The following is a 24,942-nucleotide window of genomic DNA, read 5'->3' as shown; positions in this document are numbered from 1 at the left end:
AAATGCTTTATGTATCTGATTGACCACTTACATCCATTTTACCTTGTATGTGCATCTCCACTGACGTTCTCCTCTCAAATTGACTGCTAACCAATCTGCCCCTTTTTTGCATCACACTGGTTTGTACTGATGGATTCTCTGCTGCACTAACTGTGCATTACAACCGTGTAAAATAAAATACTGGCAGCCGCCAGTGCTACCCTTAGCCTCCTAGTAGATCCACCTGTGATATAAATGTGAAAATTCAAGGTGAATGTTGGAAAATCAGCCTGAGATTCAAACTCATGTAAGATTTTTAGTAGATTTTGAGTATTTGTTGAATTTCGAAATCCTGCGTTGATTTTCAGAAAACTCGACCTCCGACCTTGACCTTGAGGCCTCGAGGACACCACTGGTCTAAGATTTTTAGTTGATGCACGTATGGTGTCATTTGGAAATCCTCTGCCACCCTATTCTCGGGTTATTGTATTCAAAATCTTGGATGTCCACGCCACCCGCAATTCCCCACAAACCTCTTGCAGCTGAGGGGTAAAAAAAAAACAAAAAACAAAAAAATCCCCATGAAATCCCTGCTTTGAAGAAAAGGGAGGAGTAAGGGTCTAAATCAAAATCTATATCTGGAGACTTGTATTCAAGTCTGGACACTTTGGAGACCTTTTGGTTTTCTGTCGCTGTTTGGATAGATTTGAGAATGTCATCGTTTGGGTTAAAATAAACTCTCTAGAAGCTTCTCTACTGTCATGAATAACTGAAATCCAACCTCATCTAACATATGATTTGTAGTACCAAGTTTAAAAAAAAACAGGTTACAGCCATGATATGTGCTAACTGTATTTTCAAGGCGTTTAAAGCTTCTGCAGTCAGAAAGCTGGTTTAGATGATCTGAATGGCTGTTCAGTCTCCTGCCATTGTTAGTTTTTATACACATCGTGTTTTGCTGCAATCACTATTTGAACAACAATGTTAGCATTTCTATTTTTCAAGATCTTTTCAGTAGTAAATCTCAGTGAAAAATGTCTGAATATTGTCTGTACTGTAGCTACTGAAATCTCTACATACAGGAAAGCAGTAAGAAGAAAGCGTAAGGAGTGATATGTTATTATTTTTAACTGATATGAAGCAATAATAAAGCACTTCCATTGAGAATTAGTCTGACTCAGTATAACTTTTACTAAATGTGTCGGTGCAGGGTCTTTTCTTCTTGTTTTTTTGTTCATTTACTCATATCTTGAATTCATTGAAACAAAGCCGGATAAAAATCTAAAAACAGGACTGATGTAGATGGTACCCATCGTGACTACACACGAATAGGCAGGGGTCAGCATTTACCCTGCTGCATCAGCACAGAATCTGTATTTTTATTTTGTCTGCATGTGCCGGAGGCTGTGCTGGCACACACCACGAAGACTTGGCGAACAGAGCGTGTGCAGAAGGGCAAATGTTGTATTTAAACACGAGTAGGTTTTAACTACAAAAATCAGACTGTCAAGGGCTCTCCTTTCCACATAAAACTGCTTATTGAACAGCCATCACAGTCAACCAGACAATTGTGGAACATCCAGAATTAGCCAATTTAAAATTGACTTTAGGAAGCAAAAGTAAAGGGGAAACTGGCAGCACAATTTCAAAGCTGGAACGCGGCGGTGTTTGGGCCAAAGCGGCGTTGCCAAGTTTGTCCTGAATTACTGGAGACTGATGTCTCCAAGAGGCTGATCAAGAGGCGTCTTTTGCTTTCTGTATTACTTCTGCTTTATCTGTTCAAACATGTACATTTTTGGAGAAAGTCACAAACGCACTTTCCCTCTGCATCCTTCCACGTTTGCAATCAGACTTTAGTTTATGGTCCGCTTAGCCAAACGAGCAAACTAATTAATGTCACGAAAATTCTTGCTGATCACGATAACAGCATTTGTTTTCACACTTTAGTGGAAGACTTTTTGCTTTACAGTGAAAATGATATTATTAGCAGCAAACACAAAAAGGCGTCTGTGTTTAACTCTGTTTAATTAACAGAAAAACTTTTATTGTCAGGCATTTATCTGGATATTCATACTCTATTCATACTCCCTGGGACTCGGTGCCATCTGTGATTTGCTAACATTTGTGTGCTGTGTAGTCAGCGTCGATATTCTTGAAACACCTGAGCGAGTAAAGGAAGCTTTGTTCCAAGAAACACGTTTGTGGGCAGAGTTGTCTGAACATTTTATTGCACAAATTATGTTCATCAGATTCACGCTGACCCGCAGATCTAAAGTAGGCTGTGATGTGTCAACACGTTTTTCAGCAGTCTGTCTCATACAGGTCACGCAGTAGATGCATATTTTAAAGTATCCCAGATGTTTACACATGAGGCGAGCTGCTTACATTTTATTTGCACCATAAACTTGCAAACATGGCCCAATATGTGTTTTTACATTTATGTTCATACTGAGGGGTACACAAAACTTTAAAACACATTTTAAGAGAAGCCATCCAATAGCTCTCAAAGCATTTCATTCAAAACTGTGAACTGCACACCTCAATGCCTCTTTGTGACAGCTGATGAGAGAGCAGTGGATACCGCTTGTGCATGCTAAAAAAAATCGTTTTACGAGGATGCTGCAATGGTGCCTAACTCTGTACGCAAAACTAATCTCAAAATGTATTTTTTAAGCTTCAGACTAGAGATGTCAAATTCATTTCATATGAAGAGGTCTAAGGAGCTTGGAAAGAAAAGCCTCTGGACTTCTTTAAGTTGCTTGAAGATGTTTCAACTCTCATCCAAGAAGCTTCTTCAGTTCTAGGGTCAAATGAGGAAGAGTCCCAGATTTAAGCTCTATTCCAGTGTCCCCCCAAGAGGGACATGGACCCCCTATTGATCCTCTACCTAATTACACGAGCCAAGGTGTGAAAATGGCTGTAGGTTGCAATCAGCCAAGGTTTCGGGTTAACCCACTGTGAATCTAGCCCCATCCTATCGTGTGATTTACTGAGGTCAAAAGGCCCAGGATGTGGGTGGGCGTTAAGGCGTCTGGGAAGGGATCTCAAAACTGGATTATAGATGGCAGACAGTTGGTGTCATAAACCCCGCCTCTGTTCAAAGATGGTCGTTCACAGTGGACATAGATGGTTTCTTTCATATCAAGATCCACATACAGCCCACTTTGATCTTAAGTGGGCCAGACAACTGACACTCCCCTTTCAAATGTGCAGTTTAATTCCCCTGTTGAACTGCACATTTAATCTCTGAGATAGTTTAATTGTCCTAGATTTTCCATGTGATATAGAAACTCTGCTATGGTAAAAGAAAGAAATCTGTCAGCGCGACTCTTTGGGCTTCAATTTTAAAAAATGTGTAAAATTACAGAAAAAAAAATCACATGGCTCATTGCCCAGAACGTCCTGTAATTATAAACAGAAAGTTTCTGTAAATTCACAGGTAATGTCCATTTTTTGGACCCCTTGTAAAAAAACAAAACAAACAAAAAACAGAAGCTTATATTGTCATAGAGAGAGCAGGAACTTTTCTGTTATTTAATAGTTTATCTGTTTTTTTAATTACTGTGCTATAGTATGAATGCCCAAATTATTTACGCTCCCTGTTATATTTTCCAAAGACAGATTGGAGTCTGTGCCAGGCTGCTTCTGTTCCCTGGACCTTATGTTTGACACCCTCTGTCAGGGGTAGACATTGTTCAAACACAGGTAAGAGAAATAAGACACTGTAGACCGACTCAGAGAGTATTAGAAAACGCGCGCACGGGTGTGAATGCCTCTGAGAAGACACACACATCGAGTGCAGGCTTGGTTCTTTATTTATAGTGAAAGTAAATTACATAGTACTTCCTCTTTTAACAGAAAGGGGAGAGGTCAGGCATTATCTCAGCTTATCTGACCTTCCACACATACACTGAAAATAACAATGCAGAAGTATATCATGCTTATCTGACATCACACACTGAGGTAAGGAATGCATTATGTTCTCTTTAACAATAAGCTTGGTTATGTGAAAATATATGAACACACAGAATATAAGGCACACTTGATTATATTGTATTATAGAGATTTGGTTATATTGTATAATGTAGAAAATCTCTTAACACCCTCGCTTTGGACATTACTTTGTGTACAGCATCACTGCATGTTGCAAAGTTGCTTTGGAATAAAATTGATCAAAGTTCACGCTAATTTTATTGAGTAAGTTCTGTAAATGTATTTATTTCAGTAATTTAACAACTGGCTTTGTTTAAAAACAGCCAGCAGCCACCAAGTCTGTGTTATATGTCTTTTAATTTAGTTTATTCCAAATACTAGCACGTTAGATATTCAAATATAATTGAAATAACTAACTTTTCACAGAACTCTTATTTTTATTGTTCCAGGGATTTTGTCTGAAATGTAAGATCGTACAAAGACAGATTATTATTCAAAAACAACAGAAAAAAAACTGTGACTCTGAAATGACACCTCACATTGTGTGCAGTTCCTGAAAATCAGATGTACCTCAGTAAGTTTCTTCACACGCCAAAGATTTGATTCTTAGATGAGAGAGTAATGTGATAATGAGCTACATGTCAGTGTTGTGCCCAAGTGTCACTTTTTATCACTGTTTGTGATGCCACAAATGAGGTCGCAGACTTTCTCCTTTTTAAAACGCGGCATAAGGAAGAATACAAGTGACACTTGAAGAGAAAGGAGAAAAGAGACGAGGAAAAAACTTAAGAGAACCAGCATTTTTCACCATGTAAACAAACTGAACAATTAGTCATTGGTATATTTCACAGGGAAAAAGCATAAAACTCAAAAAAAAATTTATAAATCAATCACAGTATAAAGCATCTTTTTTGGCACTTTAAATACCAACAGTTAAACTTAGACAACATTAACAACATTTAATAGACTCCTCAGAAAAAATTTGTTGATTAATCAACGTCTTTAAATATCAATGCAGCCAGCGCTACTTCAGTTCTGTCTTGATTAAACTGAAAGAGACTGAAGAGCACAACTTTCCCTTCCATATGCGTATACAAAACCTGAAATAGACGGCAAAGCAGCAAAAACACCCCTAAAGCAAAGAATACAGCAGGCATCAACAAAAACAGGCATAGGTGGGTTTCAAAGCGGCTTGCACAGGAAGGTAAGTAGGTTTTCAGCAGCTTAAATAAGTAACTTATATAAGACTCGCCAGCTGGATGCACAGAATGGTATCAGCTGATCCACAAGCCTATGTGCATTATCAGCAGTTATCAGCTGGTGCACTGCAGTTGTTAGGGTTCACTTGACTTTTGGGCGGGCCTGAACTACAGTTATGGTCAGTTTATAAACTGCCAAATATAAAGTACTCTAGGCAGTATGGGTCTGTTCTGGGCCCACCTCTCCTTATGTATGTAAATTGGGGGTAAAACCTGAGGACAGCAGTGAAGACCCCCTTAAACAACACCCAGCACTTTCACAAGGTTGCATGGAAGGCCAGGGGAAACGTGAGCAGCAGACCTCCAAATGGCATTGCAAAAAGCCTGTTTGAGCAACGTGACATGCTGTAAGACCAACTGACTTCACACGGATTTCCTGCTCTGCGGTAACATAGCAGTGATGTAACATATAGGTATATATGTGCATGCAGTAGAAGCTAAAACTGGAAAAGATGGCAACTCACTGGCTTAATTAGGGAAGCTGCCAGCGACTAAATTACCAGTCAATTAAAAGTCAGTAAGACTGTAAAAACAATCAAAATTAAACGTAAACTAACGAATTAGATCTGCATGTAGGAGTCATCTGAAGCAGCTAAACAGCAAATCCTCAAATATACTCATATTTGAAATGTTGCTGAAAATTTTTGGCTTTCTGCACAGTGCAAAAAAATTGCAGACATAGCTGTTTGTATCGATCAAAGTGCTGCAGAACCCCATGGCTACCACCAGTTCTGCTTTCACTTTTGCCTCTTTACAATGAGAGATGGATGCTGCCCGGTATATTGATTTCAAAAGGTGATCTAATCCCTTAATTAGAGATCCCTTAAGGTCTATTTAGGCTTTCTTACTATCTATTCATTTTCTTCCACTTATCCAATTCAGGATCGCAGGGAGGGGGCTGGAACGTAACACACAGAGAGACAAACAACACTCACATTCACACCTATGGGCAATTTAGAATCACCAGTTAACCTCACTAACTGCATGTCTTTGGGTACAACATGCAAACTCCACACAGATGTTGGCTTCGAACCCAAGACCTTCTCACTACGAGGCAACACTGACCATCGTGCTGCCTCGGTGTCAAACTACATGTATGCCATTTTTTTTATGCACTGCACAGAGAGCCAAAAATTTCTGCAACATTTCAAACATGAACATATTTGAAGATTAAATGTGCTTAGCTCAAATGACTCCTACATGCAGATCTGTTAGAGTGTGCTTAATTCTGGCTATTTTTAAGACTCTTTCTGACTTTTAATTGACTTTTAATGGAGTCAAATGACCAAAACAATTTACTGCCAAAAATGACTGCAGATTTAAGCAGTGTGTTTTTGCAAAGACAAAAGTACAGCGTGGTTCTTGCAACTGTCGCCAATGTTTCTGTTTATTGTGTTGTTGTTCCGTTTGATAATCGTTTCCTTATGAATGCTTCTCATCCTTAGGTCTCTCTTGTAAAACAGACACCCGAGAGAGAATCTTAATGAGACTGGCTGATGAAATAAAGATTTCATAAAACAAATGTGCCACCGTTAGACACAAATCTTTAGCCATATGTCATGAAGTTGATGATATTACTGAAGATTCAATGAGCAAAACGCTGATCATCGTTTGGTTTTTAATTCTGGCTGAGTCAAAGACAGCAGACTGACAAAAAAAAAACCAAAAAAGTGTGCTAAAATAGCCGAGTGTGCTACATATAGGATTTCAAGTTACATTAACTCCGGGGATTATGAATGACTGCATAATATAGGCTCAGCCGCTGATCATCCGTTTCATACTTACTTGGCAGCAGAAAAACAATTTCTGAGTCTTTCTCCATTAAATAAAACATTCACAGAACCACAAGGTCATATAAAGAAGCACATTTAAGATGCCAGCAGCAAAAAGGCACACACCAAAAGATAAATACATAGTGAATGTCAACGAGGCAGATCAGGGACTCTCAAATGGTTATGATATAGATTTATGTGTTCTGACATCCCACAGATGGTGTGAATTAGTCAGAGAGGGGGTGCCAGCATGAGGTCAAGAGAGATGACCTGGCCTTCAGCCTGCCACTTGGGAAACCAAAGCAACAGACATGTGAAGCTGCCACTGCTGCAGTGGAACAACCCAAAGGGAAGCTATGGCAGCTGTTATTGGAGCTGCAGAAGAGAGAGTGCTCCCGTAAACTGTTCTAATCTCATCATCGTCAGAGGTAAACAGCACTGAAAGGAGCCACAGCAGCACAAACGTGCATAAAAGCAGAGGGGGTGATAGAAAAGCTACATTGATTTTGACAAAGAGCAGAAAAAGAATTGTGTAAATATAAGGACACACAAAGCGGATCAAATGGGTTTCTAAACGTGTAATGATTGATTTTTTTTCCCATTCATTGCCTAGAAATGATTTTGCATTTGAGAATAGTTTTCAATAAGCCAGTGCTTACCGGTAATATGAAGGATGATATAAATGAATTAATTTGTTGAGAATCAAAGGTTGAGGCCTTCAGCTTTACGAGCAGCTAACAAAGGACGCCTACCGTAATGTCTCATAAAGGTGCCGAGAAGCACAGAGAATTACCAGATTGCCTCAGGAGGCAGTTCCCATATGTCTGACAGAACGAGGGGTGGGGATGTCGACTTTAAAGGAAGGGAGAGACCCGTTTAATGATGAAATCATAAAATCCTGTGTAAATATGTACAAAGCACGGGCGGCTCTTACCTGATTGATGTGCTTGAGCTTGTCAATGATCTGATTTATGACGGGGTCAGCTCCTTTCACTTTGACTTCGGGGTTGGCGATCTGAGCTTTGATTCCATTTCCGACCACACGGAGAGTGTAGCTGTGAACACAAGAACAGAGGACAGAGGGTCTGTAAATATATTCAGATATCTTCCAGTCATTTTAAATAATACCAGTGAGGTACATTTCACAGATAATTCATATAATATAGTTTTTATAGCACTTTTTTTTTACCTGTGCAGCGTTTACATGTCTTGCATAATGTCCAACATATTGAAACAATTTCACACATTTTCATCGGCTGGTTTACAGACAGAACCACGTCTCACAAGAAACATGCAGCTCAAAAAAAGATCTCAAAGACTTTGGAGTCAGACCTGTTACAGATCGTCAACTTTTCTTTAATATCAGGTGTGTTTCCAGAATCACTAAAAACTGCTGTAATTAAACCTATACTGAAAAAGGACAATCTTGACAAGACACAAATGAACAACTACAGGCCGATCTCAAACCTCCCATTTTTAAGTAAGATCATTGAAAAAGCAGTTTCTCAACAGCTCAGTTACTTCTTAAAACAGAATAACTGCTATGATGCCTTCCAGTCAGGTTTTAGACAGAACCACAGCACTGAAACCGCTCTGACCAAAGTGTTTAATGACATATGTCTGAATACAGACAGTAGAAAAATATCATTCTTAGTCTTACTGGATCTCAGTGCAGCATTTGATACAGTTGACCACAACATATTACTCAAACGACTGGAGAACTGGACAGGTCTTTCAGGAACTGTACTAAACTGGTTCAAAACATACTTAGAAAACAGGAAATACTTTGAATCAATAGGTAACTTCACATCTGAGCAGACAAGTATCACATGTGGAGTTCCCCAAGGTTCCATCTTGGGACCCTTTCTGTTTAACATTTACATGCTCCCACTGGCACAGATTATAAAGAACAACAAAATAAACTATCACAGCTATGCAGATGACACACAAATATATATCACAATGTCACCAGGAGACCGAGGCCCTGTACAGGCTCTTGGTAAATGCATTGAGGAAATTAATGACTGGTTGTGCCACAATTTTCTCCAGCTAAACAAAAACAAAACTGAAGTAATAGTCTTTGGCGCCAAAGAAAAATGATTACAGGTCACCAGAGAACTTCAATCTATACATCTAAAAACCACAAACCAGGCGAGAAATTTGGGTGTAGTGATGGATGCAGACCTAAACTTAGAAAAACACATTAAGACAATAACAAAATCAGCTTACTATCACCTCAAGAATATATCAAGGATAAAAGATCTGATGTCTCAACAGGACCTGGAAAAACTAGTCCATGCATTCAAAATCAGTGACTACAGGTAAATGGCCTGCATTTGTATAGCGCTTTTCTAGTCCATAGGACCCCAAAGCGCTTTACACTACATTCAGTCATTCACACACTGGTGATAGCAAGCTACATTGTAGCCACAGCTGCCCTGGGGCGCACTGACAGAGGCGAGGCTGCCGGACACAGGCGCCACCGGGCCCTCTGACCACCACCAGTAGGCAAACATGGGGTTAGTATCTTGCCCAAGGATATTTGGCATGCAGCCAGGATGCAGCCTGGGATCGAACCACCGACCTTCTGATTAGGGGCTGACCTGCTCTGCCACCTGAGCTACAGCCACCCACTAAGTCTGATGGAGTAATGAATCCTCATTTGAAATGTTTGGTTTAAATCGTCATCAATATGTACAGAGGAGGAGAGGACACTGTGAGTGTATAAAACCTGGTTTGGAGCTGCATTTCAGCCAGTGGTGTTGGGAATATTGTCAAAAATGATTATGAACACAGAAAAGTACCATTAGACTGTGATCCACCATGAAATACCATCTGGAAAGCGTCTGATTAGCAACAGCTTCATTGTTAAGCATCAACACTCATTGATTGGCCTCTCAGATGAGATGCTAACATTTTTGAAGCAGGGTGGGATCATCTTGACAAAGAACAGAACAAAAGGCAGCCAACATCCAAATAAGTGCTTTAAATGTCCTTCAAGAAGCCTGGAGAACTATTCCTGAAGACTACTTGATGAAATTACAAGAAAGCTTACCTAAGAGAGTTCAGGCTGTGTTGAAGAATAAATGTGGTCACACCAAATACTGACTTTCCAGCTTGTTAGAATTGAACAAACTCTGTTTTTTTTTCTTATTTACTGTATTTCCATGCACATTTCAATTAATATCTGCACCAACTTCCCATTTTCCCAGCAAAATATGAAGAAATGAGCTCAAAAGACTGCCTAGTTTTAACAGTTACTGCAGCAGAGAAAAGAAATCTACAGCATAGAATACAGAGACTAATCAAATAAGACAAGAAAAAACTTTACATTCTATTTATCTTCATAAGTAGTTGGGAAATATACTTTATTGACTTATAAAATGCAATAAAATGTAGTAATAAAAAGTCAATAATATATCAGGGAATTTTCTCCATCACGTATTTTCACGTTCAATTTAAGCACATTTTACAGTTCTACTAGCAAACACAAGTGTTGCTTTATAGTGACAGAGCTGAATGAAAATTCATATGAAAACCACCTTATATGAAAACATATAACCTTAACACAATATTACAATGTGTGAACATTGTAATATTGGTACTTAAAGTTTAATTAAATAAAGTATCAAAAAGTACTGTCAGCAGTAACAGCAGAAACTTTCACACTGGAAGAAAATTCTAATATCATCGTGTCTTCTAATGGCAAGTAATACTAAACAATGATAAATATTCTGAATTCACACTAAGGTGACAGTAGAATTACTTTGCAGCCATACCCTGAAGTTAAAGAGGGATTTGTGGTATGGAAGAAAACATCATTCACTGCACATTTGTGCAGATGCTCATATGTATCTAAGCGGCTATCGCATTTATGGCTTATGAAAACTATAGCCTGTATGAATCCTCATAGAAATGAAACGAATATGTAGCAATATAGCTGTTCAGCATACAACATCGGCCCTTGTTTTAAAGCCGTTCATTGTTGTCATAGCTTGGTAATAGGCTTCAGTTTACCTCAAGGACTCCTCATTCTTTAGCCTGACTGCAGTCTGTCAGCTGTAATGCTTCTGACTGGACACAATTCACTCACATCTCAATTTACAGTGTATCATTCAGTCAAACTGGTAGATCAAGGTAAAGTCAGTCATTGCTGAACAATTGCTGAGCTCTTTGAGCTTGTCATCCGACACAGAATGAGGTGCCGACCCGGGCGATCGCTTTGAACTTCAGTGCTCGAGAGTTAAAAATAAAACAGAAGACGCAAGCATGCTGCTGAGGTGGCAGCAAACTCCAGCTGAGTGTGATCATCAAGAAACCCAAGGTCACAAAAAAATACTCTTTTTTTAAAAGAAAAAAGGCCTTAGTTATTTAAATGCAAAGGTGACGACACAATTCAAATTTAGTCAAGAAGCAATTTTAAGATTAATTACCTGCAAATCAGAGCCTCTAAATGTAATTAGTTTGAGAAGAAATGCTGGCCAATCCATGCCCCTTCTTTACTTTTAATCAGCAGTTACACTGTTATCATTCTAATTACATTATCAACATATTTTTTTGTTTCTGCATTCTTTCTTGTCTTCACGTAGTCTCTCTGCTGTCTGTCTTCTGACAGCAGCTTACAAAGAAATGTCAAAGTCAACATTTAAAATATGTGGACAATAGAGCTATTAAAACATCCAAATAACAAAATGAACCTCAAAGATTCTCCATCATGCATTCGTCATGTCATTAATCTCTTAAAAATAAATTATAATATCAAAAGTTAGAAGAATCATATTGTTCCTCATGCAAAGGATGACGTGATATAAATAAAGGGGATTTTGGTAGGGCGGTCATTGTCAGCACTCCTTGCACACCATGTAATTACCGATGCATAAATAAGCTATCAGGCAAACAGTCTAATCGGGAGGCGAGCAGTGTTTGACACGAACTCATCAGCAAACACCTTTTGCACGTGGATAAAATTGATTCCTTTTAAAACAGCTCTTCCAGCTTTTGTTGTCTGCGTGCTCACAATTTTTACTATGAACCACAACAAAAATTGATTTTTGCTCCGGGTACTTAACATCATCTTTTGAAAAACAAAAAAAACGTCATTCAGAAGCACACGGCTGTTTTACAATAATGGGATCCAGCACTTTGAGACCTTTGTTTTTTTTTTACCAAATGGCTTTAAAAGCAAAAAATAAATAAATACATCTAAATTGTTGTGTTAAATTTACTCCTGCAAAATTCAATGTCTATAACCAGCAGCGCACTCCTCTGTAGGCAGCCTGAGACAGCACAGACACCTCGCTGGAGTTCACATGTGATGTTGGTGTCTTTGTAGGAGCTGCTGTGATAAATCCACGCGAGGGCTACGCAGACGCTTCTGTGTCCATCAGCCATTGGCGGCATTAAAAAAAAAAACTTCAACAGCATCAAAAATGCAACAGTGACAAAAGTAAAGGAGGTCATGTAACCATGTAGGAAGTAAACTAACAATTTACTAAAAGTTTCCACTTTGGTTTTAAAGTTTGTTTGGGTTTTTATTTATTAGTTAGACTTCTTAACGCTATTTAATATATCACATTTTCAAATTTGTATTGCATGTTGACACACTCCTCTCCATTCATCCATCCAGCTCTTCCACTAGGAGCCAGTACGAGCTGTCATGGGCCAAAACTATTTTATGTATCCGTCTACTGTATATCCAATAACTGCAGTGCTGTGTTAGCTCAGCGCTGTATGCATTGGCTGGAGCTTCATGCTTTGGGACTATAGCTGCAGCTGAATCTTGTACACTATAACTATGATCCACCTGCTTCCAGCTTTGTTTAATCCCTGGACACACTTGCAGAGATTGAAATTGTGTGTAGGAAGTGGAAAGAACAAAAGTCCTTGTTGGGTCTGCCCTACCGTGAAAGGTCCACAGGAAAAGTAAAAAAAAATAAAGTCAGTATTAAAGAAAGATTACTAGGTCCACGTGCACTTGTAGCCTTTGATAATCTCATAAAATCCCCCTTCATTACCTATAATACTGTCTTTTTCCCTCTTTCTGATTGGCTGCATATTGAAGAGATTACATCAGAGCCATCTGTGCTCACGTCCACCCAATGAAAATGTGACAGCTACATTTCTGCATGAGAAAACATGAAGGTGAAATCTGCATACATCCTTGAATTGGGATGTAGTTAAATATGGATTCTAATATAAAATGGATGTCCATACATACCCACACACATACTCACAGAGTCAACTCATCTAGCATTCACTAAGAAATGTATTTCATTATGCCACTGGGATCCATAACCTGAAACGCATGCAATCTCTTGTAACACGCTGCACGGCTGGCAATGCAACACTAAGGCTCTCGGGAGGTTGCAACACCAGAATATAAGAGGTGAGCTCCTTAAAAAGTGTCAGAGATAAAAACATTGATCATAGCCATCATATATTCTTCAGGGTGAGTAAAAAAAAAAAAAAAGCACACCGTAGCACCAAACACAACCTGCAGGAGGATATCAAACAGTTGAGCGATTGCCTGTGTCTCTGTAGACCAGCAGCAGGATCCTATAATCCATATCACTCTCCCCAAAGGGACGCTTGGTTTGCATCTCATCTCTGCTCGCCCTGCTGTTCAGGGTTAGATTGAAAATTTCAATCATTCTATTCGTGGTTCCCATTCCTGTCCCATTCAACTACACTGTACTGTAGGTGCAACACATTCACATCCAGAACAAAGCAATCTCAGGCCTCTTTTGCTTTGTTCCTTGACTTCAGGACAGAGTAGGATAGGTACGTCAAAGTAATTTACTCTGATCACAGCACAGGAGGAGCATGACTCTTCTGCAGACATCAGCAGCACAGTGCACTACAATACCGGGGCCTTGCATAAAACAGATAAAAGCCACCGTGTGTGATTTGATGCGTTCCTTTTGTGCAATCCATGTCCCATATTTTGGTCCTTTTTGTCCTTTGATTAAGGCTGTGATAAAAAACTGGACGAGAATTTGGCTGAATGTAGCCATCTTATTTTAAAGAACATGCCTTTTTTTCTAAGGGGATATTTCTTCCCACAGCTTAATGAAGATTCGGTGAAGAAAACATTAATGGTTACTTTAGGACTAATGCATTGCTAAAAACTATTTGCATTTACTATATTAAAAATGCAGGTCGCAGGGACCTTTCAATGAAACTCTTCAAATCTATATCTTACGTTAAGACTAATTTAATGCCTTCACTTTGGCATGGAAGGAGATTTTGCAGGAAGCTTTAAAAAAACTTCAATGATGTTTACTGGAAATAAGTTCAGGCAATATACTTGGCCGGGTCATAGCTGTAATATTCTTCTCCTTCCAGGCTTCTCAAGACTGGGAGACATAACCAAAAGGCATCTCTATAAATGTCATCTGCAATCACCTTTTGCGCTCATGAAGCCCCAGATCATCGTATTACCAGATTTATCCGTCACTGCTGGAAGTTTACACTCAGTATAGTAGACCTGAGGACCTGAATTCCAAACATCCTGGATTCAAATTAATCTTGATGAAAATGTATCAATTTTTTTTAAACTTTAATCTTGCTTTTTTGTTAAGTGCAAATAGTTGTTTTCTTCTTGAACACATGTATAAGGCTGAGAGGTACTGAAACTTTAAAAAAAAAAGGTGTGGCACAAACCAGAAATGTAAATCTAAAGAATTGTTCTTTAGCGCTGCAGCTAAGGATGGGAATCAAGAACCCAGGAGTTCAATTCCCAGGAATTTTTTAGTCCGCCTGCCTGTCGATCCCGATTATTGGTTCTATTTGAGCGTGTGCTACAATCATCTGATTTCAGTTCATGTGTTGGAGGAGGAAAATAGCAGCACAGTCTACAGCGTGGATATGGACTTTACTTTTATTGCACAAAAGGACGAGAGTGCGATAGTAAAGCGGTGGTGAAGACAAAAACGACTGCATCGTGCTGCTAACCCAACTTCGGCTCTTCGCAAGCACCTGCACAGACAACATGCTAACGCTAAGCTAGCCATAAACCCAGAGTGATGTTAAAGCAGAGTGAATGTCGACCCCAGCCCAGCAGCCAAACCCTGAACTTTAACAGGTAACAAACTGATGAGCAGTCAGGCTGGAGCCTCTGTTTCCACCTATTTTAAAGCCGTTAAAGCCTCTGTGTGGGTTTTCATCTTTGCTTTGTGCCGTCGGCTTTGTGTTCATACCTAAATCCAAAGAAAAAGATCATATGTGTGTCCTCATTAGGATAGGATTTGTGTTGTGTGTGGGACTGTAGGCTTTATACTGTCAACTGATAATTATAAGACCACGGGTTTCAGGTCATTTTGCAGAGACATGCAAAAATAATGTAACATGTATAATAGCAAATTACTTTCTCCTTGGAGTAATTAAGTAACATACTGCATTAATTACATTAAGTACTTAATACATTAAGTATGCTTTAAAGAGAAGCGTTCTGTGTAATAAATGCATTCTTGAGTAACAACCCCAACACTGATCACAACAAAGGGGGGAAATGCCTCCAACATGCACAAAAACATTTGACCACACAGCACGCAATTAATCTGCACAAATGTAATGCCTTTGATATGCTGCTTAGAGATGGTGGTGGCTCTCAAAACAGTGATCAATCCCCATCCCTAGCTGCAATCAACACATTTAAAAAGGTAAAAAGTTTTACTTTGAAACTTTCAGGAACCTCCAGCAAACACGCAGCCGTTCAGGGAATGGACATTTTCTCCAGTTTACTGGTCTGTAGGCCAGTGTGAGTGGGGCATTAATATTAAGTTGAAATTCACTCTAGGAAGCTCAAAATAGTTGAACTAACCCGTAGGCTTGAGTGAAAATTCTGAGCAGTAACGCCTTAAATGTCACTCTGTTGTATATGCTGCTGGATGCACTGTAGATCTGTATTTCTATTGGTCAAGAGAGTTGGTTCATAATTCAGCCATAATTCAGAATGGTGCTCCTTTTATTTATTTATTTTTGTCCTTAATTTACATTTTAAGCTTCATTTTTCAAAAAATTCCTGCAAACTGAGGCACAGCACTCCACTTGTTGTGATTTCTGGAAGCAGTTTGGTGATAACTGCCAAACACTCATCGTTTAACTAGCAGGTCACAGGCTGCTCGAGCTACTTTAGATCAATTAGTATGCTTCTGACGCCTCGGAGATATCAATCACGGGTTGCAGCTGAGCATCCGTCTTAAAATCATATAATATATGATTGTATTTTATATAACGGCGATAAATAAGACAGCGTTTGTTATTTTAAGCAAAAGCTGTCAGATTTATTTTTTTCCCTACCCTCATATGATAAGACGACTGCTTAAAACTATTAGAAGATAAACAGCCATCAGTGTTCATTTGAATTTGAATCTAATTTCCAGCGTCTTTCCATCCATCTATACAGCTCGTGTGCTCTTTGTTTTTTAACATTACGCCGTGAACAACAATCAAAAATGATAAAGGGAAAAAAAAGAAAGAAAACAAGCTGGCTGTAAAAACACAGAAATGTCTTTTTCCTGAGAGCACTTTCATCAAAATGTTATGGAGCGAGTAGTTCAGCATCCCAGGAGACGAAGGAGGCAGACCACGCACACTGTTCATGGTTGGCTGAGTGAGAAACAAAGCAGGCCTGCAGTTAGTAGGCTAGAAGGCAATACCTGCCTTTCAGTTGTCACAAAGAGAACAAAAGTCCTTCTGGCTCATTGCCGAGTGTGGAGAAGATCTGGGGGAGCCCGGCACTTCAAAGGAGCCTGTCCACTTAAGCTCAACAGGACAGAAAATACTTCAGGCATAACAAGCGAACATATGCAGTTTAATGTATAAAAATCAACAATAAGGCTGCGCCTCGAACAAACATCTGCTCGTTACCACAAAGCAGACTCGATGTGAAAATAAGGCAGAAGAGTCTAATTAAATACTACATCGAGACTACCACACATCCTACATAACACAGGAACATGTTTAGGCTCCATAACACATACAGTCAGTCAAGATCTTTCAAATATCTGCAAGAATGTCACATTTACTTCTGACTGACTCATGAATTAATTGACAAAAACCTTCACAGACAGACAGAAGGGATTAATATAATCGGGATTATGGGGTTTGCCAGTATGTGTATCTGAAACTGTGTACCTTTACTGAGAACTGTGACAAAGAGGATAATACAACAGCAGTCAACTGTGCTTCAGGCAAAGATTTTGCTCCAAACATCACTACTGTCATGTTTGTTCCAATTACTAGAAAGCCCTGAGCCTTGAAGTTGTATTGACTTGTGCCAGAGAGACACCATGGAATTAGCCAGACAGAGCTGTTTGAGCAATGTGGCAGCGGTAATTAATATGGTCTGGTAGTCAGTCAGTGGTTAATGGGCATTTTGTGTCAGAAATCTGTACTTACACTGCTCTTGGATACTGGAAACTGCTCATATGAACAGACAGATTAATTATGGATTTATAAACAAAAAGTTGTCCAGGGCTAAAGAAAATAAAAGGCAGACTGTGTAAGTGCACTCTAACAGCAGTGGAGCAAACACACAAAAGCTGGAGTTCTCAAAGTTTTTGATGACTGAGTGCCAATTTAGGGAACCAGCGAATGATCAAGAGTCTCAGGAAGACACGCAAAATACTTTCAGTGTTTTTGATGTGTCGGTTCAGAGGCTGATGGCTGATGCTGGTAATTGTCCTTGCTGTGATTTCTGCAGGGTTTGGTTTTTTTAATCATCAGTGAGGTGACTGTTAGATTTCTTAAAACTGGCTCTGTTTGTCAGAGCTAGGAAGGGTTAGTCTGCTATAATGGCTACAGCAAGAAAGCGTAAACACAGCTATATCATATATCATATGCGCATGGTGGATCACAAACTGTCAGTATTTTTCTGCATTCATACTTCCATATGTTTTGACAAAATCCCCAACACCACCGACTGAAATGCAGCCCAAAAACCAGTGACACAGCCTGCACCATGCTCTGCAGATGGCCGTGCACACTCACTGCTGTACCTCTCTCCTGACCTCTTGTGTACATATTGATGATATTTTGAACCAAAAATTTCAAATTCATCACTTCACCTGTTGACACTGATTTTCAGTCCAGTTCTTGTGCATCTTGGTACACCTCAGCCTTTTGAGGAACAGCTTCTTGACAGCCACCCTTCCACTGAGACCATTTCTGATGAGGCTTCGGTGAACAGCAGATGGATCAACTGAAGGGCCAGAGGCATCTTTCACGTCCAGTGTCAGGTCTTTGCTGGATTTCTTTCCCCCTATTTCTTAAGGACACGACTTTCAGACACTGCTGTAGATGGATTTCTATGTCTGCCACTTCTTTTTTTTTTATTGACACACTGCACATCATGGTGTGTTATGCAAAGTTTTGGGCTAACAGCTCTTTGGGAATCCCAAAAAATTCTATTTTATGCCAGTCAAACTGTGTTATCTGCCAAGTTTTATAGATTCAACTAAAGAAATTTGAACCATTTTTCCCCCAAGAGACTGCAAGTAACAAAGTGCTTCAAGGTGAATCTGTAAAATGTCTTATTTTTCCTCTGTTTTATTTCTTTGCAAGTTTTTATCGTCATACTGATTGAATCACACAAAGAACGGGATTAAATCGTCTCAAAGTTAAGTACTGACTTGGAGCATAAGGAATTTTTGAATGTTTGAATGTTTAACCAAAACTCAAAGTCTTTTATTGGCCTAAACTTGGACAGCATCAGCCTCAAGCCTTAAAATGTGCTCTGTTCATCAAAACTCCAGTGTGATCCTTACAGCGCTCTGTAGGACTGTCAACCTTTGGCTTTTAATGTCTCGTGTCCTCCTTTTGAGATAGGTGGTTTTACGCCTTGTGCAACCGGCAGAGGGTGTTACTTTAGTTCTGATACTCTGCACCGTTTATGTGTAACATTTACTGTGCGACTGCCACGCTTGTCCGAAAGCACATTTCCTGTTGGGGAAAAATACGAGAAATCTTTATTTTTTGACCAGAAAACTTGCTGGCTTGGAAGAAATGCTGTCAGTGGTTATAATGCAGGTAGCAATTATTCAACCTCGAGAATGTATTCACATGGTTTTTTTTGTGATAAAGGTGGATTGTCAGGGATCGTGTGTGTGTGTGTGTGTGTGGGTGTGTGTGTAAACAAAATTACATTTATTGAGTTACACACCTGACTGCACTTCCATTGTGGCCGTGTTTGTGTGCCAGTGTGGGTTCTAACAATGACACAACAGCTTAGGATGACAGGCACTCTTTCTTTACTCAGTGTTAACTTGTTTGTTTATTCATTCATGATTTTGCAGCACACTGTACTTGGGGGAAATTATAATACACAACCTTTAAGTGGCAACGAGCCCTGAGATCCCTGAACAAAAGGAGCACGGCGCAGGCTGCTGGAGTAGACTGTATGCTACTACACCAGGGGTCAAGTATATGCCCGAATTTAATGATTCAACAGTTCTCCTAACAACAATATAATGCCATTAGTGCACTTTGATGTTAACAGATGGTTATGCCAAAGTCAGTAACACATTGCACTAAGGCACCTGCACTTCATGCATGCAGGTGATGTCAATCAGCTGCTGAGCGAACACTGACTGCCACATGTTTACTTTTATTGCGCCTCCTTGTTTGCGATCCTTTTATTATCGCCATCAAAGCCTCCTGGTGCACCAGCCTCACTCCTGAGCCTCATTTATAACATGTTTTACACGTATTTACAGAAATAAGTGAAGAAATAAAAGATACATTGTGGTAAAACGACACCAACCTAGCATTCACAGCAATCCATTATTATAGTTGTAAAGCTTGCGTTATATTGCACTGATAATCTTCCCCGGTAAAGCTAAGTGGCTCTTTGTGCTTATGAGCAACTGCATCGTGCACACTTTTAATGCCAAATAGATATCAGGAGTCCTCAAACAGCGAGTGAACTTTTATAACACCTCTTAAATATTTGATTTTTACGGAAGGTAATAAGGACAAATGGAAAGCTTGGCTATTGCGGAGATACAATGGCCTCATAAAAGCAGATGGTCACCAAAAGAGGGAAATTTTAAAGATGTTAATACCCCATAAGGGCAATAATGTTCAGGATTAAACAGATGTCGTAAGAGCAGGGCGGATAATGAAAAACTCATCGGAGCTTTTATGATATCAGTGATCATCATACTTACATCCAAAGTAATGTCCTGCTGTATTTTCTTTTTCTTTTTACAATGGATAAATACTGTCCTGTCTGAAACTTTCATTTGAGTGCAAAATACAAATAAATGCTCTGCAGAATTTAATACAGTGATTTTCTGGTCTTATTCCAGTGCAGATTATCAAAATCATTCCTCTGATGAAAAGATTTTTCCTCTCTGGCACAAAACTTAAGAGGCTTAGTCATCTTTTCCATCTTCATCCATTGACCGACGCGTGCCCAGATTTCAACACCTCCTTCGTGGAGATTCAGAGAAAAATCAGAAACAAAAATAAATAAATAAGTCACTGATTATGCATTTATGAAGAGTTCTGTAAACATTAATAAACAAATCAGGACTGCAGCAACAACCTTATTTCCAGGCTATCAAACAACCGGGGCAGCGGGGATGGCAGGCTTAAAGTAAACACTTGAACAATGATTGGACTTCCTCTCACAGTAGCACTGTTTCATAACAAGGTGTCTATCCAGTCAAGTAGCAGAGCCAAAGGAGCACGAAAATATAATAAGCAATGGAGAAGCCACACGCTTGTCTGTAAGCAGGATGTTAACGTAACGTATTTCAATGCCGTCCCTGGCAGCACTGCAGTTCCAGCAGCCTGTATAAAGAAGCAGATCACACCTGCAGCGACTCAACACACATCAGCGTGTTCCTCTGATAGATCCGTGCCTTTTCCGTCACATACTGGCAGAAAGTGCGCTCTTAATATACATATCTTAGCTTAATGTCACCACAGATATTTCACATTAAACCAGTGATACAAGAAATGGTATTTACTTATTAAAAACAACATATTGTATATAAAACACTGACTTTGCCTCTATGGCATCACCTGCTGAAACAAGGTCTGCCAAAACGACTGTCAGCACCTTTTTTCCTGGAACAAGCCAGAGGGGAGCATATTTAAGAAAGACTAACACAAGCTACCTTGGTTTGTAAGGGTGCATCTGCAGAGTGTACAGGACCATCAAAACAGACACAGAAACACGCCACAAGTGCAGCTTATAAACAGTTTTAATCGCTAGAATTTAACCCATTGAAAAAAGGAACAGAAGTTATAGACTGTTGGATGTCCTGGTGGTAAAATTGCACAGGAAACCATATTATTTGTTAGATAACTGCTTCAGAAGGCAGAAGGCGTCCAGTTCACCTGGTCCGATTGTCACTGTCGACTACAGTCAGTTAGTGTCAGCCAACTTGAGAAACACAAGCAGTGTAAATGATAAATAAAAGAGTTGCAGTGAAACATTTCTGAGGTCAAGGGTAGTAATTATTACCAAGAAAATGTAATTAAAGTATATGTTAATTATTCCACATGCTCACTGTGCGTTGTCAGTGAAGTTCAGGCTAACTTTTGTTACACTGACACATCCAACGAGGTGTCCCCCTCGACTGACTCCTGATTTCGTGCCAGGCCTTGTATGTAAAATCTTAACATTCAAAAGTAACTGCATGCTCTCACAGGGGTGTCAATACTTTACAAATGTGTGTATCCTTTTTCTTCGCATCCTACCACTAACATCTTCTGTCACACCAACCCTCTGCATGTTCTCCTCGTCTGAGGCCTCGTCTCTTTTTCTCATGCCTGGCAGCTCCATATTCAACACATGTCCAAACCATCTCAGCCTTGCCTCTCCATCTGTGTCTCCAAATCACTGAACCTGATCTGCCCCTCCGACGTACGCATTCCTAATCCTGTCCATTCTGGTCATTCCCAGTGAAAATCTCAGCAACTTTAACTTTGCCAGCACCGTCTCCGCCACCTGTCTTTTTATGCCACCATCTCCAAACCATACATCACAGCAGGTTTCACTACCAACATGGTTTCTTCCCTCTCACTCTTGCTGATATCCTTATGTCATCTCCACCCATTCCACTATGCCTGCACTCTTTTCTTCTCCTTTCTCATGTGCTGTCAGCTGCTTTGGATGGTTCACTCCAGGTATTTTAAACTCATCTAACTTCACTACATCGGCTTCATGCAGCCCGTTTCCCTCTCATTCACACAAGTCTTTCATTCCTCTTCTTAACAGAGCATACCTCCTCCTCTCCAGACTCTTTTCCACCTGCTCCCAACTCTCACTACCAACTATGTCATCTGCAAAGATCATAGCTCATGGAGACTACAGCCGGACCTCATCTTTTAACCCGTTCATCAGCACTGCAAACAAAAAAATAATAATTTTCTACCTGTTATATTTCAGGGTCCAGCTTTTGAACCTGGACATAAAGGCAGTCTGGGTAACTTTAAACTTTCTAGTATTGGATGGATGAAGGAACATATCAGACTTGCAGCAGCCAGATTATTGGTCAGTACTGATATTCTTTCAGCACCCCCCACCCCCACCCCCCCCCCCCCCAGGTGGAGTCACTACAACATGTTAAATCGCACAAAGCACCTCATTGTTAGTTAGCCGAGATCTTTTCACTGTCGCTCTGTGTTACAAAGTGATTGCAAGTATGTAAACAGTAGTGCGCTAGGGAATTAAATCTGTCTGATAATGTATGAGCTATCCATCTAGTGTTGCAGCAACGATATAGATAAGAGAGATCTGACACCCAATCGAAATCTGTGCCAGCAGAGGCGCATGCAGTCCTTGTGTCAAACACAAAACTGGCCACAGCCAGATAATAGACAAAAACCAAGGACTGATTAGAAAATCAAAAACTAACTCTGGTAAAAGAAAAGGAAGAAACGTTGGGAGGAAAAGGACCAGTGAAAGAATTCATTTTAGCAGACTGTCAGTACATTCCTACTCTTATGTTATACCGTTATACATTTGTTCAGAGACTTTTTTGCCACAATAATCATTCCTCCTCTCCATTATGTCCATGAAGATAATCCTTCTAAAATGAATAATTCTCAAAGAAAAGAGTAGAAAATGCATGCAGAAGCTCAGGAGCTTTAAGAGCTCTTAAAGTGGCTCAAACGTTTATTTCGTAGCAACAGGCCACATGACTACATGGAAAAGATGGTTTGTAAAGATGTGAATCATCAACCAAAAATAAGTCAAATCTACAGCTTACGTCAAATTTTTAAAACATATCAGCTCACTGAACAAAACACCTTATGATGCCATCGACTAATTCAAAGCTCCACACAAACAGCAGTGCAGTTTGAAACTGCAGATTGTACCGTGTGTACATGCTGCTGTCCACACATATTTCTGATTATTTTAAACACAGCTGGCAGAAACAAGTGGCCACATCTGCTGTCTCGCCAGCCACAGACAGTGAGATCCGCCACACTGTCACAACACCTCAGAGAAAATACTGCAGATCCACAGCGGTAAACAACACTTAGGCAAAAGGACCGAAATACCAACAGTCTAATCACCCCTGTGAAGCAGTTTGTGGATATTTGCTCTCAGCCCCATTCTTCTTTTCACTCAGCCTAACAGCGACTGAATGGGTCGAAGGGAAAACTGCTTCTAATGGCAAAGCAGCTCATAAACCTCCAATGGCTCTCCAAAGCTCCAAGGTGAATGACAGCTGCAAAACACCATTGAAATTTGAGTTGTGTTTAGGGGTTCTTAAGATGAAGAAGTCTGTGTCATCAAAGCTAAAAGAATGACAGTCATCCTTGGAAGGCTGAGTGCAACGGCATCGAGGCAGACTCAATTTAGAGCGTGGGTGGATTTTTTCTTTTTTTTATTCAATATATCAGTTCAGCATGAGCCTTGTAATGTTTGGTAAAACATACACAACACAATAGAGAATTTTTTTAATATATGGAATTCAAACACCATATTCTTCTCATCCTTTCAGTTTCATTAGAAAACTTTCAGCACTGGAATTTCTGAATATGTGTAACCGCCTCGCAAATAGTTCATAAACAACATTTCTGTAACTCTCTCTGTGGATTTACACATATACTATAGTACAGCACCTCTCCTTGTTATAGTATTAAAGTCTTTGCTCCTTTTTCTAGAAAAAAACATCTTTCCATGACCACTAAGACAACTCTAGCTATTACCCATTAAATCACCACTCATGCTGCAAGAATTAACATAAACAACCCAAAATTTCAGGAGTTTTGGTGACACCGACACACGTATACAGGGAGAAAACTATCGAAATCTGAATAAGCAAATGCAAACAAAGGAGCTTCCACGTGAACAGAACTGAAAACTACACTGAAAGCATAAGTGTATACTGCGAAGGAAGTTCAAGGAAGGTCAGCCAGATCAGCCAGGCTTTCTATTTGCTAGCTAACTTGACAAAACCTAAAACCCCAGTCTGAGATAAAAGGAATCACAACGGCAGTTATCAGTTTCACAAAAAATGATCCCTGCGAGTGTTCCCTTCTCCGATGTTCTCAGAGGATGATGTTAAATTGTGATAGAAATCTAAGAAGAACATAAAAAATAAAATGGTTAAATGCAACACTGTTGCAAAAAAGAAAAGATTAATACTGCACAAAATCATTAATATTAATTGTCAAACCAAGTGGTAACAAAAAAATATATTTTGGGTTAACTGGCCTATTTTACTAGTTAGCATGTCGTAGTCTCGTTCGTTATGGGAATTAACCAGACAAATTGCTCCACACACTAAGAACGGCCATGCACCTCCCACAGAATCGAGAAAGAGCTATCAACCTGTCGATCCTTTCCATGTCCGGGCGGGGTGAGGTTTCCCGTGTTGAGACAAATTAAGCAGCAGGCTCCACTTCTCCACACCTCACAGCAAGAAGGTCCTGAGTTCAATTCCACCATCAGGCTGGGGTCTTTCTGTGCGGAGTTTGCATGTTCTCCCAGTGTTTCTCCTCAGGCTTCCTCCAACACAGTTAATATGCAT

At 39.7% G+C, this 24,942-nt stretch overlaps 1 protein-coding gene across 1 annotated transcript in view; it reads right to left on the bottom strand.

The window, feature by feature from the left end:
- The window catches only part of gpc5a (glypican 5a), a 145,623-nt gene that overhangs the window by 67,917 nt on the left and 52,764 nt on the right, over positions 1–24,942 (bottom strand). The window contains exon 7 of the mRNA XM_026165737.1: positions 7,878–7,998. Coding sequence (XP_026021522.1) covers positions 7,878–7,998 — 121 coding nt within the window. The remainder of the gene's footprint in view (positions 1–7,877; positions 7,999–24,942) is intronic.

The sequence above is a fragment of the Astatotilapia calliptera genome, chromosome 1, assembly GCF_900246225.1.
Source record: "Astatotilapia calliptera chromosome 1, fAstCal1.2, whole genome shotgun sequence".
Classification (NCBI taxonomy): Eukaryota; Metazoa; Chordata; class Actinopteri; order Cichliformes; family Cichlidae; genus Astatotilapia; species Astatotilapia calliptera.
This window is presented reverse-complemented; position numbering and strand designations above follow the sequence as displayed.